At 37.2% G+C, this 17,988-nt stretch overlaps 1 protein-coding gene across 1 annotated transcript in view; it reads right to left on the bottom strand.

Moving 5' to 3' along the window:
• The window catches only part of Rbp6 (RNA-binding protein 6), a 291,681-nt gene extending 277,925 nt beyond the window's left edge, over window positions 1–13,756 (bottom strand). The window contains exons 1-2 of the mRNA XM_028320469.1: window positions 13,513–13,756; window positions 13,402–13,442 (exon numbers count right to left, since the gene is read on the bottom strand). Coding sequence (XP_028176270.1) covers window positions 13,402–13,442; window positions 13,513–13,571 — 100 coding nt within the window. The 5' untranslated portion in view covers window positions 13,572–13,756. The remainder of the gene's footprint in view (window positions 1–13,401; window positions 13,443–13,512) is intronic.
• Between the last annotated feature and the right edge of the window lie 4,232 nt (window positions 13,757–17,988).

The raw sequence follows: 17,988 nt of genomic DNA, 5'->3' as shown, positions 1-17,988 counted from the left end.
AGAAAAAAATTCATTGTTCTTAATGTACAGCCAGCATCGATTAATTGAAGTGTTTAATTATTAATCTCAATCATATATAAAATTCTAACTTAATTTTTGCCAGATTTTCCTTGGTGTGATAAAAACTCTACAAAAACAAAAAAAATCCTCAATATTTATTTAATAGGACACACTGCTATAGAAAATCGTTATTACTACGCTTTTCATATCGTGCATTGTGAGGTCTTATAGTGTGTCGTACTTATCGTAAGATTTTAGCAAAAATAGACAAAATAAACGTTTCGAAAAAGACATTGACTGTACAAGCGCTGCAAATGAGTAATTTAAACAAAGTCGTGATCTAAACAATGCACTCAAAATACCGAAAACATGCAAACGCTAGTTTTACAAGATTTCTCTTAAACCACCTCGGGCAGTGAAGAGAGTACACTCATTTATTTCTGCGATCGCGTCTTATCGTGACATCGGGATGTGTCTTGGCCTTCCTCCAAGCACTTTCACTCAAATCATGAACCCATTGCATAAAACTGTAATACTGAGTACATTCTTAGTCGTTTTTCGTCAAATATTACGACCCCGCTACTGCCTCTTAAGACTACAATGAAAATAGCAAAATCTTGGAACAGTTGTTGTTTCTGGAACAAACTAGAACATCTATATCGACTGTTGGTTAAACTTTCCCGTTTTTCCGACTGGGATTTCCAATGGGATTTAAGCACTAAGAATAGAAATGTCCAGTGCTCGAATTCGATATGAAAAATCTAACACTATCTTGCACTTGAGAAGTTTTTATTATTTTTGTCTGGTTATTCGTGTTATCTTATCGTGTCACATGTTTTCTTGGGTTTTAGATTTGTGTAGGTGTGTCTGTATTTCAATTTATCTGTGTAACATCACTGCTACAATTGATTTTTGTACCTATTATAAAATATACGATCACGATTACTAACAAAATAATGACATGTTGACTTTTTTTAATCTGTCATGTTTTTGCTTGAAAGGAAAAGGTGATAAAAATACGCAATTTGATCCTGTGGGTCTAGACAAAGTGTACATTTTAATCGCAAACCAGTCGAAAAGTGGTCGAAAAGTCTTATTTTTGTATGGAGTTTTGACGGATTCGCTTTTCGATTCGATCAAAATGTGCACTTTGTCTAGTCTAGCTGTTTTGTTTTTTCTCAACGGTGGCCAAGTTATAAATGTGTTATATGAGTTTGAGCGTATTTTATTTTATGGCAAAGGACGGTAGGGTTGGCAGAGAGAGGGGCGTGACACAGACGTCTAGGGAGCATCCATTAGATGCCCTCGAAGTCTGAGCAGACTGCCATTAATTGTGGCCGACGCGACTCGCTGCAAAGTGACACACGCGGCTCGCCCAGAGATCCTCTTCGAAATGCAGACTTAGACTAAAAGCTGAACTAGAATGTAGTTTTGAGAGGCACTTGAGACCTCAGCGGTTTTCTGCCTTTGCCATTTGGAATTTGACAATTCAACTACTTTTCGTTCTTTAGATAAGCTAGTAGTATTCGTCATGGGCAATATCTTAATAACCCATAATAATAATGTTTCACGTATGATCGTCACTATTGAAAACTAATTTGAATTTACTTCAGGTTTATGGTTTCTTTCTGTATTGAAATCACTATTATTAGATACGCAGTTTTACACGACAATAACGGTAGCGATGATTTAAGCCTTATTTTATTTTACAATCGCCATGATAGATTTATATTATCTTATCACGATTTGAATGAGGTTGTCATTTGTGCAATTTCCATGGAAATACGATGGGAATAAGCCAGACATTGTTGTCAAGATACAAAAACAAATATCAAAGAAGTTGGGAAGTGAAATAACAAATTGGAAGGAGCAATGTGTCGTATTTCTCGAACATCATCTGAATTCATCAATCGTAGCGCGTCTGCGCGTGTTTGTCACGTGTCGAAACACACTGATATTATATTTGTATGGCAATCTGTCAGCGGGACTTTGGCCCACTCTTCGATCAGGAGCTAATAGAATTTAAAGGAATTGTTGAATGGTTTCTGATAGCATTAACATTGTTGTTACTTGACCACTTCATTGATATATAGGTAGGTACTCATATGCAAGTTAAATAATGATAGTCAAATATTCAATTTGGATGCAAACATGATAATGATGATACATTTCTGCAACAACCCCTACACCAAATGATATTTGCTCAATATGCTATGAAGAGGACTCTATAAAAATAAAGTATAGCAATACGATACAACTAAACGAAAAATAATTAATTGAAGTAGCAATGGCCGCTACTTCATTTTGAACTCATAACCTTCTTGAGTCGAGACCGTGGCTTGGCAACGTAGTCTATACTACAAAAATTGCTAGCAGCAATAGAAAAGGAAGAAAAACTAGGGTCAAGCTCTGTAATAGGTCAATGAAAAGGGATGTCCAAGTCTGGGATTGTATTTTCTGTGTACCTAAAGAAATTAGGACTTCCAAAATAAGTCGTAAATGCAACAAATTGTCCTGAAACTCGCGAATTTCCGAGGTTTTCTATTTATAAACATTTACCCGTATCACAGTACGGAATACGTTCGTAACTAGGTATAATGATTTCAGCTTCTCGCATGTAATTACCGAAACGTTAAAATAACTCAGGATTTCATTAACTACGAAACGACGGTTACTGCTGGAAGCATGCGAATTGCAGGTAGGCGAGTATTTTGAAATGTAATTATCATGATTGATGATTTTTCACGCAATAAATGTAAACATATTCGACACGTAAATACTAACGTTTACTACGAAACATTTTAATTAGAACATGCGTATGTTTGGATGCTTCAACACATCGATTGCAGGACAGATTTAGATGGAACTCAGCCAAGTCATGACCTAAAGTAGAATTGAACATATTGATACTTTTACAACAGAGTTATGAGCTACGAAACTATTCCTACAATGCAAAGCTACACAATTTAATAATACACTCTAAGTGATATTTCTTGGAAAATTATTGGACCAAATTATGTAAGACAAACATCGTGTCCCTTAACGATTTTTAGAATCCCTTGACTAAATACATTGACGAGCGTTCGATATCAATCATCTTTTTACTCACGAAACTTTATCCATGTCATTAAGTGGTTGTTTTTACGAACGCCTGTCGTCGGGCAACAAGAGACGCGGTATGCCGGCAGATACCCGCATCGATCCTATAACAGCTTCATTAGATATCACGTGGCTCACTCATACCTAACCAGAGCAAACCCCTGCAACAAACAACTCGAAACAAATAGAATGTAATAAATCACTGACATTTAGAATCTTTGAGATAACAGCAGTCGCAGCCGATATCAGCTAACCTATATTATAGCCAAGGTCAGACGTTGGAAATGCTACATTAATAAATAAAACGCGGTCTGGGAAACCAGATGTGTCCGTCTCAAAGGAATCGCATTATTTTTATACGGAAAAAACAAATAAAACATAGACAGCAATAATATTCACTAAGGACCGCCGAATCGTATCAAGATCATTATTTCTGGCTAGTTTTACTGCACACTAAAAGATACTGCGGGAATAGAAATCGCTGAAAGAACATGTCTTTCGCCGATTCATAATGTTGGTGCTTATCCTCCACATCTTTAAGCAAGTGAGAGGAGAACTCAATAAAATCGCGCTTTGCATCCCATATTTACATACAACGCCTTGGCTAGACTTTTTCGACAGTTATTTTGTATGTAAGCCAGCTATTTTGGACGATAAAAACTCGCAAATAAAATACTGTGAGACTTATGCAGTTAGGCAGGGTCAGTCATTTGACTTTTAAAATAAAATAACAAATATTGGCGCCATAATGAACAAATTAAAAATTCTTGGACTAGCAACTAAAAATAAAGTGCGTTTGTTTATTGTTAATTCATGTATGGTACATGAACATTAATTTCTGAAAATTCGCTTTTTAACTTTTTTCCCGCTTTTATTTAAAAACTTATATCGTTCACACGGTTTATGGAGCACATTTTTGGCACCAGCGACGTATTTTATGAAGTTCGTACCAATTGCTGCGAGACTTTGTTGCATCGTATCATCTCGTATAGTTCCAACTTATTTATTATACAAAACACCTAACAATATGATTATTGTCTCTTGCTAATGGAAACCCAAGTGGTATATTTTTATTTTATTTTTCTTTATTAGGAAAACATACAGCTTATATTATGATACATGTAGAATAAAATTAATAATTCTTACACAAGCCTATGAGTTTTTACTGATAATTTAAAATTGAAAAGACAGATTCATAATACTTAATTATCTAACTTAAACATTTAAATTGTATTATTGTCCAGTATTAAATTGATTTTTTTCTTCTTCGTGTGCTAGATCTTTGTAAGAGAGATGATTATTTAAAAAAAATACGTTATCAAAGTTTACAAAAGTTACGTATTTTTATAATTATACCAAAACCATTCTGTTAAGGGAAAAATAAAATCATTTGTTTGTGGTTTAAGTGCGTAACTTTACAGTATAAAAATATAAAAATACTTAGGTATGACTGGTTAATTTAAAATGCGCACAGAGCTTCGTTTAATAGAACAATTAAACACAAATGAAGCTGTGAATGTGAATCAAAATTATACTTTACGAGTTCAAACGGTACACAGAGTTTAGTGGTTCCTGAAACGGCGTGTGTGGCTTGTTTATGCCTTTCCAAATGCGCGGGCGCACTGCGCCGCGGTTGGTTGGTTATCTTCGGTAGCAACTGTTTTGATAAGACAATAATAATACTTATTTCACTGCCATTGAGTATAATATTGCTTGGCAAATCAAAACGAATTTAATTGATGAATAGGAATTAAAAATTAAATAATAAACAGACGACTCTACCAAAATTTTCCTTAATTTAAACTGAAGTTTCAGTAATGAATTTATCGCGTGATCATCAAAGAATGAAAAGAATATTTATCGAAATCTTATTATTATAAATAGGTACCTTTTAATTTTAACATTTTTTCCTTTACTTTTTTCTTCAACGACACCACAAAAGCTATTATTGTATTTGTTTCCAACAAACCTCTTTTGTCCTGAGATTTAATTAAAAATAAATTCAGCAAGTTGTAATAAAGACATCTAAAGAACTTCCTCCAACAAGGAGTACACTGGAAAGATTTTAAACAATCTTTCCCACCGCTTGAATAAATATTTATTACGCATAGTCAACAGTTATCCTCTTTTGTGAAAGACAATTCAAATTATGTTCAAATATAAAGCAATTTTATCTACACAGAAAAGCTGTTTTCTCTTGTTTGTAAGAATCATGATCTCCAAGGAAATACAATATAACGCCCGCTTTTAAACTCGATTAAAGTAAGACTTAAATTCGCTAGAGAAAGAAAGATATTGTAGGTAATGGCCTTTTTATCATAGTATGTAAATTGAAATTAATACATAATTACACTAATCATTTGTCGCAACGGAATTATGTACCTACCAAGATGATGCAATGTATTTTTACGTTACGAGGTAACGTAGAACGTTATCAAAATCAACGCTGAAATCTTAGTTTTTACATAGCCTTGCTATCGCATTTTATTATCTAAAAGCGTAAATAAGTAATCTTGAAGACGTCACTCTATAAATATAAGTGATATAAGGCATACCGTCGTCATACCGGACGATAAATTAAAAACATTCTTCTCCGACGTAGAACCAAAGATTTTATATGCTTGGAAACTTCAAACTGGCAATAAATGCCTGTATAGTACAATCTACATATATCCATACGAGTTTGATGAAGGAAATAGGTTGTGACACTAAAATGTGCGTTACCAGCTAACTATTCACCCTTGCCAAATCGGGGTCCGTAGTAGGCAACTTGGCAAACATACACATTTTTTTCCCCAATGAACTTGGCACAATTTTGGTTGTATTTTGAGAATCTAAACTCGAAGGATTCACTTAAAATTTTTCAGATAATTTCTCTAGCTAAGCCCCTGCCTCACGCCGCCGTCAATTAGCATGTCGTTTGAAGATGCGCTGCTCTCTTGCTCCATACTCATTAGGGCGCAGCACGGGACGAGATTTACACAAAACTGCACTTTATATCAGACGCTCGAAGGCTCAATACTATTCGGTCGACGGCCGAAATGTGGCATTTCATAAAAGGCGACGGTGACTCGGCAGTATGAAGTCTTGTGCCCGACACATGAGTAATGACAACAACGCAGTGGCGTGTGTCGTCTGAGTCGAATGTTCCCAGATGTGCGTCTAGATGCACGGATTGCACGAGTTATGCAAGCTACATAGATATCCATACACGAGAATACTGCTCCAGATAATGTACCTACTCAGGGAGATTAGAAACGCCGAAATATCATCTGCATAAACATAGATAGCACTAAGCGGGATTGGAAATACGTTATTGATTGAAAACGTTTTGCGATATCCACATTTGGAATTTCGGGATGTCTTTGTAGAGATGGTCCAATTACAATCGGGATTTATGATCAATTACTGGAAGTGTTTTACATTACGAGGGTTGTAGAATTACCTACCAATAATATAAAAGTTCTTTGAACGAAAACCTGTCTGAAATATAAAACTGACGCAAATGAAGAAAATGTTGTGTAACCTCGCATCCTACAGCAACAAATGATAATAAACGTCTGTTAACAACCGTAAGTCACTGAACTGCTATAAAAATAGTTACCTACCACCAAGAACCCATCAGACATATGAGTGGTATCAACTGTGACTGAATTGTTTTTTCTTCACGCTCAGTGACATTTTATCTTTTGACGACGACACCACCGCGCCGCGCCGGGAGAAAAAATGTCGCATCGTCGTGAGTAGCGCCATTGGCAATAATGCGTGAAGTGTGCGCTTGCGCCTATGGTACAGTTTGCTTTAATCTTTAATCTTCAATACTGTTTCATTGAACAGTCTTCAAAGTAATAAAATTCCTGTGTATATTTAAAGCTAATGAATCCTATTCTTGACTTACTCGTTGATTAGTTTATGATCTTTGTTCCACACGGGTCTTTATTAGCTCTAATAAATGTCAAATAGTTTCTCGCATTGGCATAAAATTTACACGCGCATTACCAATTAAACCCATGTACATTTAGCAACCACGCAAAGGTATAAAAGTAAAAGCTAACCACGGTTCAGCGTTTATTGCTCGCTAAAAGCTAAACGCTATTCAATGATTTATTCGTTTTTTCAGCCTTGATTTATGAGAGGTAAAGAAGTGTTCACGAACGCAATCATATCTATTTCTAGCTAGGCCAAAATAACTAGCAAGCGAAACGTGTGTTCAGTCCTTACAATGTGAAATTTGGAGTGAATACCAAATGCTCCTTTTAAAAGTTGTAGCAACGAAAATAAACTAAAAACGTAACAGAATTCAACTGTCACAGTCTAACGCCTGATAGGCGATGATAAATATCTTTTACTAAGCCACATGTACATATTAGGAGCTATGATAGTGAAGTAAATAGATGGGGTGATAGAACTTCAGAATGTTTTGATAATAGGAACAATTTATTAGGTTACATTTTTGGTTCACAAACTCTACATCGAAATTATACTTATCTAAACAATAAAACAAAAGATCTGATTTCTATGATGTTAAATCTGTTAGTATGACCAGCTTATTCAAATGCAAAAAGTGCATTTGCATACTGCCAGTGACATCTCAATTCCCGTCAAAGCATTATCAGCTATACGAGTTGGTATTCGCTCCCCTGTTTGCTCACCGTACGCTTTGTAAGGGAGGATTATGCCACGATTTGCGGTAATGCGGCTCCTCACTCCTCTTTGCTCTCTGACCACTTGCTAAATCTTTTCCCTGTCAGATCAGTCGGAGCCAGAATGCTGTTCCCTTTTTGCTAATGCAAAACGAACGCGCTTAGATGGGCACCTGCGGCTTTCAGTTACTCATTTTGAATTCGAATTGAAACGCGAGTTCATGTTGGTATTACTCACGTCTGCAAAGCAACCTTTAAAAATTGTGATCTGGGAATTACAGCGAGTACTTTAATTAATATAATGAAATTATTACGCATTAGCTAACAAATCAATTAACTTGAGCCAAATGTTAACAGCAGTTTCCTGAATTTGAAGATATTTTTTTCCTCCTATTTGTATATGTACATAACGTGGTGAACACTATCTAATCTGTGACATTAGTAACAAATGAATCAAATCTGTAAGCGTGTCACTAGACTAAAATAAATTAGTGGCATGACTTCGAATGCTCCATAAATAACGTCGGCTTAGTAGAGAACAATATTGATCATTTTGTTTTTAACTTGGCTATTATTATTTAGGAATATGCTACCCTCTCTAACCCACTCTAGGACTGTAGATATGTTTGAATATTGAAAGGAAATATCTTAGTTTGAAATCGTAATGAAACGTCGAGCTGTCTCGTTCATTTTGAGCCTAGTTTACAGAGCTCTTAGCTCCGTCGCCTACGTATTGGTATGGCATGCGAAACTTAATCGCAGCCGGAGCGGACAGCCCTCGGCGGGCACCGGGATGTTTATCTGGCGAGCCGTCAAACCCAGCTGCGGAGTCCCAGCATCTTCCGGTAATTATAGTTCAGCCAACATGCGTTACGGGAATCCACCGACAGATCCGATTACACTTCCACAAAAAGGCCGCGTTAACGACTCAAATATTTTCCCCGTTTTTACAGTAGACGTGTTGAGTGATACTCGTCACGGGTCAACTCAACTGTACACTAAAGTCGGGACACTGTTTGTATACGATGCTCTCTGCATTCATTAACAGTGTTGGGACAAAGTTGCGTCTAATAGGGAAGCAGATCCGACCGAAATGACGTTAGCTGGAGACACCAAGATTGGCGGCGAGTTCCTGAGTTTGCTGCGTCACCGCACTCAGAGTGGAAATTAAATAAGGACAATCCGTTCGTTCTGCATTAGTCGACTGCTGCATTATTCAGCGTATGCAAAATCTCGGGATTAATAATAGATGAAGGCAAAGGTGAATTCCTCGCAATCGCAGAATGGAGTGTGACCCTTTCAGACTGAAAGGGGTTCAGGGGCTTTTGTCTTCGCTGAAATTTAACGATAATTCCTACAATGCGGCGACTTAGTCGTAAATGCAGTTTAATTTCATTTTAAATATTTTTCAGGCTGATTCTGATTTAAAAGACTTTCAGTTTTTATTTTCATAACTAAACCCTGATAACTGAACGATCGTCATCATGAATAAAAGTTTAATGTAAAAATATGAGAAAACAGCACATTGTACAAAGCTACAACTTCTACACGAAAACTATCACAAAAACTTAGGAATTTCCTGTATAATATTAATACGTATCTCTCGACCTCACCCTAGCAGAACACAGAATGGATATTAATAGTTCAGAAGTGAACATCATAAGTGATTGCAGAGAAGACTCGAACTACTCTCGTGAACAATAGAATATTAACAGTCGGACGTTAAAATTTTCCGCCGTGTGTGAAGCAACCGCGCCGGCAGACAGCTCGTAAAGACTCAAAGGAAATCGGCTTATAGTGCTACCACCGGTAATCTCTATCGATGCGTAATCAATCGATCTGAAACAATTTCAATAATCTCCTCAGGAAAATGAACGTAAATAATCTATTTAAAATCTTGAAAGATATTATCAATATACCATTACACAATTATTGGACTGGAAATTATCGATCAGTGTGTACGTAAAAGAGCGAAGAAAAAAATACTACTTATAGAAATAAACAGCGATAAAAACATAGATAGCGCTGTAATAGCATTTGTTAGCTGCTCGGGCTGACAAAGTAATCCTGTTAGCTAGCATTGTTCACTATTTGAACCTAGAAGGTTCATCTATCGACAACAGCATCACAACACTATCGCATAACAAAATCCCTGAGTTAAAGTGGAGACGCAATGCGCACGAGCACGGGGCCAACCAAACAATCGCCCGATAATAACCGTAACGAGCGACCCGCTCGCCTTATTGTGCTCGGGCCAAAGGCACGCGCGACCTTAGCACGACGGGCTCAGGCACAGGAAACTAAGAAAGACTAACTGGAATACAGTCTCGCTCCTAATAAGAAACCAATAAGACTTCGAAATCTTAGAAAGTTCACAAAAATAAGGCAGTTTGGACACAGATTGATCAGCGTGCGAAATAGGGTATGAAATTACCGTTTTGCTACTGATTGAGGTTGATGACTTAAATCCACAACCTTACGATAAAACAAAGCTGAGATTTCTAGCGGTTTACATTTAATTAAGTAACAGTTTGACGCTATTATTTTTAGGCGCTTTAAAAGGTGTTTTAAATTGAATAAATCATGAGTAAATCCGTCGTTTTGATGATTTAACATTAATTAGAACCCGACACGATGAGCATTGAACGCTGAACACCCAATTAAAAATGACGTCCATTATAAAGACTTCAAAAGATCAAAGGAGTTAGAAAGGAAACGGACATAGGCGTCCACCTAAATCGAGAGCACCGCGTGCGCAATCTACCCGCGTGCAAGTCTATGCTGGCACCAAGGCGACAATACACGTTTTGCGCTGTTTATCTGCTATATCTACATAGTTCGGTCGGTAGCTCTTGAAGCAGCGTGTCAATGATATGTCAGGCGCGAACCGACGCAGATAATGGAGCTCAACCTTTTGTCTCGCATCTACTCGCTGTAAAACGGCTTGCGCTTGCAACACTGAAATAATGAGTTACTTTAGTAATATAAACTAGAATAACTTATCCTTGTCCCGTTTCGTAACTGAGGTTATTTAAAATATGACGGCTTGAACTTTTGTACAGCCGAACGGAAGATAAATTCGAAAGATGCAGACACGTTGACATTGTTTCGTCGTTAAAATGTCGTTAAAGCTAAAAGATCGTGTCATAGAGATGTTATTGTGGAAGAGGTTACTTCCGCTCTCATGATTACCGACGAAATTAGGGGAATACTTCAAATTCAACGGTCACAAAAACACTGCTCTATATCGTCTTGTGATTACGGTAGAGGTCAGATAAAAAAGTAATGAGGAACACTTCAAGAACTGTAATTAATAACATTATTTTCATAACAAATTCCTCGAGATAACTAAGTTATTTTTATTTCGCAGCAGTTTTAATATTACATCGAATTAATATCGAATCAAACCAGGGTAAAGGGCTTTCAATAATCGGATTACGGTTTATCGAAATCTGTTGTTGCGTCGTCAGTAAAAAGATTATTTTATATCGATTATTTGACGCAAACAATGTGGTTACAAATGCAACATGTTACTCTAATAACGATGTAAAAGATATTTTAGCATCGAATGTAGTGCAATATTGTACAATTTTAGTACTCTGCTTAGCAATCTTATCAACAGGTTGTGATTGATTCTCACATTTAACGATTCTGGGACAGCGAGAATTGACGACTTTGATATTTGTAAGACTGAGATTATGGAGGGGCGCTACGTTATCGCTTGCGATAACAGTGATATTAAATTCAAAAAATATCTTATCTTAGTAAGGTTGTTGTTCTTAGGCAAACATGATACTAGAGACAACTCAATTTTTATGAGAAAATTCTTACTGAGGTCTACAACCGTAGATCTATATAGATTCAAGGTTGCCTTAAACGATTTTAAAATAGCTACAGAGAATAATAATATTCCTACAAAAATTACATTATAATATTATGTATAATATACAAACAAGAAAACTACTGCTTACTGGGCTTGATGAGCTGCCTACTGATTCCTTTCATTATGTAGGTACAACATTACAATAATTTATTTTAGTCAACAACAGCAATTTTTAAATTAGAAATTAAATCAATAAATGTGTACCGCAATTACTTTAAACTATGCGGGTTCTAAAAACATGATTAGGTCTGGTCTGGTCTGGTCTGGTCTAACTTCCACATTTATTCATAGTTAAAAATATAATGCTTTTAAAGTTATTCTGTAAAATTAAATAACAGTTTTATGAGACGAAATATGTTCAGATGTTCGGGTTCAAATGCGCGACATCGTTTATCATTTCAAAAAGATAAAATCGTCTAAATCCGTCACGAGGAAATAATTAATTGCTAATTTTAAACGTTCTAACGACGTAAAATTTTCAGATATTTTTCTTGAAAGTATGATGTAATAATACATCAATGCCATGCTCTTTCACCAAAACGTTGTAATTACATTTGGATTTCTCATACTGAGCTAAATAATCATCTGAGAGGGTGGTCTTACCAGGAATATCAAATACGCCTACCTAGCTCACGTCAAAATCTATCTAAACAGTAAACTCTAACCGCGGATAAACATCGTAACATGAAAGTACGTCTATTTACGTTATTTATTTCCCGGTATCCCTGCTCGATCGACAGATCCGATAATATCTTGAGTGTTGCCGATGCAGCGGCCTAGATCTCCAGAGAAGAACAAAGTTGGCATAGATAGAGAGGATCAAAGTGCGGCGTGGGCGATCGACCCAATACCGGGCGCATCACTCGTGTCGGACCTTTGCGCGTGCGACTGTTACTTGCAAAACCAACGAAAATTGCGCTCTCACGATCGCGTCAGGCGGCAAAACGATGACTACAGACTACACACGCATTTCAAGATTGCGAAACTATCATAAAAATTTCAATATCGAATTTTAAACTAATTTACTTTATATTTTTTTAAAGTTTTACCATGTAGGTAAAAAGTTTTGAAAACTTATCGTAATGTCTGATCAGGTATGGAATAAAACAATAAACACGATTTTGATTTGTATTTCAAATAATTTCACATATCAATACAAGTTTAACTTAACGCCAATTATATTTCACCCTACTTTGTGACACGGGGAGGAATCGCGGCGGTGCCGTGCTCTACGTACTTAAGATTGAGGTTATGTTGTGATAACTGTTTGGGCCAGAAGCCGGTTAAAGGAACCTGTACTGGAATTATCCGCTGAATATTAATAGCGATAAGGCTGAAAATAGCGCGCAAGCCTGTAGGGCGGAGAGGCCGGCGCGGCGGCGGAGGCTGCGCGCGCAGTCGGCATGGCCGCCATCGCACACCTGACTTCCGATGCATTTCAACAACATAACTGAATTTCAGTGTATTACACACATTTCAGCCATGAAAAACACCTCCGACACGCGTGTACAACCGACATATTCACGTCCACTACTTTATCTCACCGCATCGGCATCTTTTGAACACGAGTAACTAATCAGCTGACTACCAAACTTTTACCGGTGTTTATGTACCGAACTCGATACTTCATCACTGAAAACCGGGCCGCACAAGTCCGTGACGGTTAGAGACGTTCTTCCGCGATCTAAGAGGGCGATCAGCCGTCGCCGGCGATTGCAACGGATGCACATCCGCCGCCGGCGAAGGCGTACAGCGGTGGGCCTCGGTCGAGCGTACCTGGACTAGTCTGCCAGCTGAGTCCTCCGACGAACATCTTCCTGCAAGATAAACATAAGATCAGAGGCGGCCAAGGGCGGGATGGTGTCGGCGTGCGGCGGCGGGTCGTACCCGGGGTCGTTGGGCACCTCCGCGGGGCTGCGGGCCGCGTCCTGACTTTGGGTATCCATGGGCTCTGGCGCCGGGGGCCGGGGCGGGCCAGCGGCGGGCGCACTACGACTACGATCGAGCGAGACGCGGCGGGGACGGCTCCCGGAGTCGCTCGGCTGCACTACCGACTACCGGCACGAGACTGGCGCGCCGCGGCGCACCCGTCCACGCAGCCCGCCCGCCGCCCGCGCCCGCCGCCCGCGCCGCCGCCGCATCGATTCATTCACTCCGTACACAATTATTCATACGGCCGGCACGACGGACGCGAGGCAGCGCGCTCGCGCCACCACGTGAGCGCGACGCACGTGCTCGCGCCCCTCCCCCGCCCCGCCCGCCCCGCCTAGAGCACGCCCACCGCCTGCACCCCCGCGCTCGACTCGCAAACTTTGCCGAAACAAATATTCATAACTAGCTTTCCGCCCGCGGCTTCGCCCGCGTGGATTTTTGTCTGTCACAGAAAAACTTTATCGCGCGCGTCCCTGTTTCGAAAACCGGGATAAAAACTATCCTATGTTCTTTCCCGGGACTCAAACTATCTCTATGCCAAATTTCATCAAAATCGGTTGCGAGGTTTAAGCGGGAAAGCGTAACAGACAGACAGACAGAGTTACTTTCGCATTTATAATATTATTATATTATAGTTGGGATAGACAATTTTACACCATTCCCCAATAATTCGAAATCAAAACATTTCTTAAAAGACACATCATTCTGGTCTGAAAAACTTAATTTTAAATTACCTGTATATTACGATTTTTGGGCGCATTGTAATAGAAAAAAGTAATTTGACAAAATAGTGACGTTACTTGCTTGTAGCGCCATACAAAATCTATGGGAGAGTTTCGTTTTGACAGTTTTAAAAAGTACGTCAATGGATTGGTGGTGTCAACATGTTTAATAGATGACCCACGCTGAACTGTCCCGCCAAACTCAATGACAGGGGGGCGCTACCATCGTTCAACTATGGTTTCCAACATGGCAAAAATCGAAACTAGCGATCCGGTATTGACGGTGGCGCCCCACTGTCAAAGTCATGCATAGGACAGTATAGTATTTTGGAACTATATTAAAAGTTCACCGAAAACTTTAGTCTCCACTATTTTTGGATTGTTTGCTCGTTATATTACTGTCCCAATCTTTAAGTTTTATTTTCATTTCAAAGTACTTACTACAGACTTCGGCAGTCTTATGAAGTTAATTTCCACGACGCGTAAAGATAGCAGTCTGTAGCAGGCAGGCCGCGCGCGTGACGTCACACCCGTCTTACGTAGCGGGCTACGAAACGCTACGTAATAATGCCCACGCGCTACGCGATCGGATTTTCGTTCGTAACAGCCTTCCCACTACGTTGCCGATTTATAAGGCTCCTCACACAGTAAATTTTCTTTTGTTTACATTTGATTTTGATTAGATTCAGTTTCAACATTTAATTCTTAATTGTTATTTTTTTGCTAGCGAATATCATAAAGTTAGATAATCGAAATACCTACCTACAACTTATTTTAGAACAACCTTAATTTTTAGATTTATAAAGTAAGAGGTCAGGTATTACATTATAAATGTTTTAATTTAAACATTTCATTTTATAAATAATGAATCTGTAGATAAATCATACAACTTACTTCATAAACACATCATTTATTACATAAGAACAGGGAACTCTTTAGTGCTACATTTAGATACAACCGTACATTTTACAACCATTTAGTAGATCGATATAGGTATCATAATTATTTTAGGAATATATTTTTAATATTTTTCGCAGCAAACAATTTGTTAATTAATTCATTACAATATGAAATGATCCCATAATATTATTAGGCATAATAATGAAGACCAATGAAAAATTCAAAGTATATTTCAATATAATTTTCTATACATGCCTGAAGTTAAGTTTTATTTATGAAAGTCATAAAGAATTCCTTTATTTTAAAGATCTGTACAAAATTCCCTGTATCGGTATCTATTTATGTATATTTTAATTACGTGCACTTAAATTGGTTTTATTTATATTATTATATCTTATTATAGGTACTTTGAATAAGAAAACTATACTGAAAAATACCTTAATCGGACTTTTCGAGCTATCACAAATAATACTATGTCATACACAGCCAGTCTCAAAATGAGCGGTACTTGAGGAAAACAAGTAAAGGTACTGCATGATTAAAAACCACAGATATAAATAAATAACACTAACACAACAGTGCTAAAAAGTTAATAAAACGGTGAATACCTTCTGTTAAGGGTGCCTTTCCATTAAAGCGGCGCTTGACGGAAAAACTAAGCGGTTTTTAGGGATCCAAGCCTAAGTGATAAGGAAACCCTGCTAATATACCTCCCTTATCAGCTGAAAAAATATCTTACAAACTGTAATAATACAGTTTACATAGACTATGTATTTTATTGCACTAAAATAATAACAAATGAATTAATAATCATCAAGGCTCCTCCTTTATTACACATACATACAGGTAACTTTTATGTTTTAGTTCGGGAGACTGTCCGACACGCAACATGTAAAAAATATCAAGCTCCGCTTCACCCGTGGCTTCACTCCACGCGGATCTGCATTAATGGAAACCCACCCTTATTTAAAACACGTTGTAAAGAAAAATAAATAATCTCGTTTATCAGAAAAATAAGTATAGCTAAAGTAAAATTACGTTTTCAAAGGTGCGTGGTAGTAAAAGATTGTGTAGTTTTACTACTGTTTGCTCAAAGCTCCGCCCACGTCTCAGAATATGAAATAACGCAAAACCTTTGCAGTGTTTGGCTAACAATTTTGAATTGAATATAATACGAAACTGTGCAAGCTTTCAAAACGCTAAAATTGAGTCAAATGAGTAAACTAAAAGATGCTTTGTAATGATTTACTTTTCCGCGCCGAAATCACTGTATCGATCGGGGAAAGACGTTATTGTCGAAATGAAGAATTTTAAGAGAGTTAAAGTTTGTACTGGGAAACTATAATTCCTCAAGGTACAAATATTTAAATTCATATTATGTGCTTTTGACAACAGTTAAAATACTTCTGATCGCGGGATACAATATTCTGTGACAGATCAAATTCCACGCGGAAAAAGCCGTGGGCTAGAGCTAGTGCAAATAAATCTAATTGACAACTACGATACCATTAAACAAAAACAAGTAACATTAACGTCTACAATCAACTTCTACCGCAACTAATACTCCACTTATACCAACAATCGTTCGTTCGTTCGTTTCAGCCGAAAGACGTCCACTGCTGGACAAAGGCCTCCCCCAATAAATACCAACAATACTTTGGTAAAATAAACTTAACCTACTCTAGTGATACCCGCTTCAAATCAACTAGACAAAAAAACTCGTACTAACACTAACTAGTCGTGAAACATTAACCTCGGGGACTTTAAATTATGAACACAGCCTAAATAAAGATTGTACTATTACAACCTCTTAGTTTGTACTATTAGATACCTACTCTTGTACACCTTTATTTAAACTAGCATAAGCCTAACTGTGTGTACTTACTTGAGAACATTGTTGAGTCTAATTAGTATTTTAAATCGATACTCAATACTCGATTCGAACTCAAGCATTGATTTAAGCCGATGAGTGGTTAAACTAAAAAAATACACCAATCAAAGGCTTCAAAGTAGACTGATAAAATAGAATTTCGTTTTATAATACGAATCTCTTATTGTCAAAAAAAAATATGACTAAATCAAATTAACAATGAAATTCTTATACTCGTCTAAAGAAAGATGCTCTAAAACCATCAAACATAAACATACGCAAAACAAAGCTTGCAAAGAATAACAAATAAAAAATAACAAGCCGCACAAAAACAAATACGTTAAAGCCAAATTTTGAATATTGCAAAAAACTAAAACTTGTAAAAGCTCCAACTAAATTGCACAAAAGCTAACGAATACATAATAATAAATATTGCAACTCGATAAAGCTAAATATGCATTGCTGAACGCAAAATAAGCAGAATTTTAAAAATTATAACGCGTTTTAAAGCTTTTTGCGCAATAACTTACAAAATAAGCAATGTTTTCATCTTTGGAACATGAACTGGAATAATTCAAATCACATCGGAAATCTTTAGACCATAATAACATTTTACTAATTAATACTAATCTCTCCTTATGAACGTTTTTGGTTAATTTTAAAATAGGATAGACAATATCTATAGACAATAAGGTACTAGCAAAGTACGAATTAGGAGCATCTTTAATCCATCTGCTTACTGGATTAAATCTTATTTTTAATCAGATATAAAACCTATATTTTCAAAAAGTATCACGATTGGTTACTCAAAAAGTGAGTCCGATCAACATAAAAATGATAGTGATAATAAAATCAATAATCTTTTAAGCAGTACAGATACAGATTATAATCACCTGAAAACTATCAAAAAAGGTTGTGAAAAGAAAAAGTGAGCTAGTG

The sequence above is a fragment of the Ostrinia furnacalis genome, unplaced genomic scaffold (genome assembly GCF_004193835.3).
Source record: "Ostrinia furnacalis isolate ACB-3 unplaced genomic scaffold, ASM419383v2 OfSCF7387, whole genome shotgun sequence".
NCBI classification, from domain to species: Eukaryota; Metazoa; Arthropoda; class Insecta; order Lepidoptera; family Crambidae; genus Ostrinia; species Ostrinia furnacalis.
Note: the sequence above shows the minus strand (reverse complement) of the source record. Positions and strands in the feature narration are given on the sequence as shown.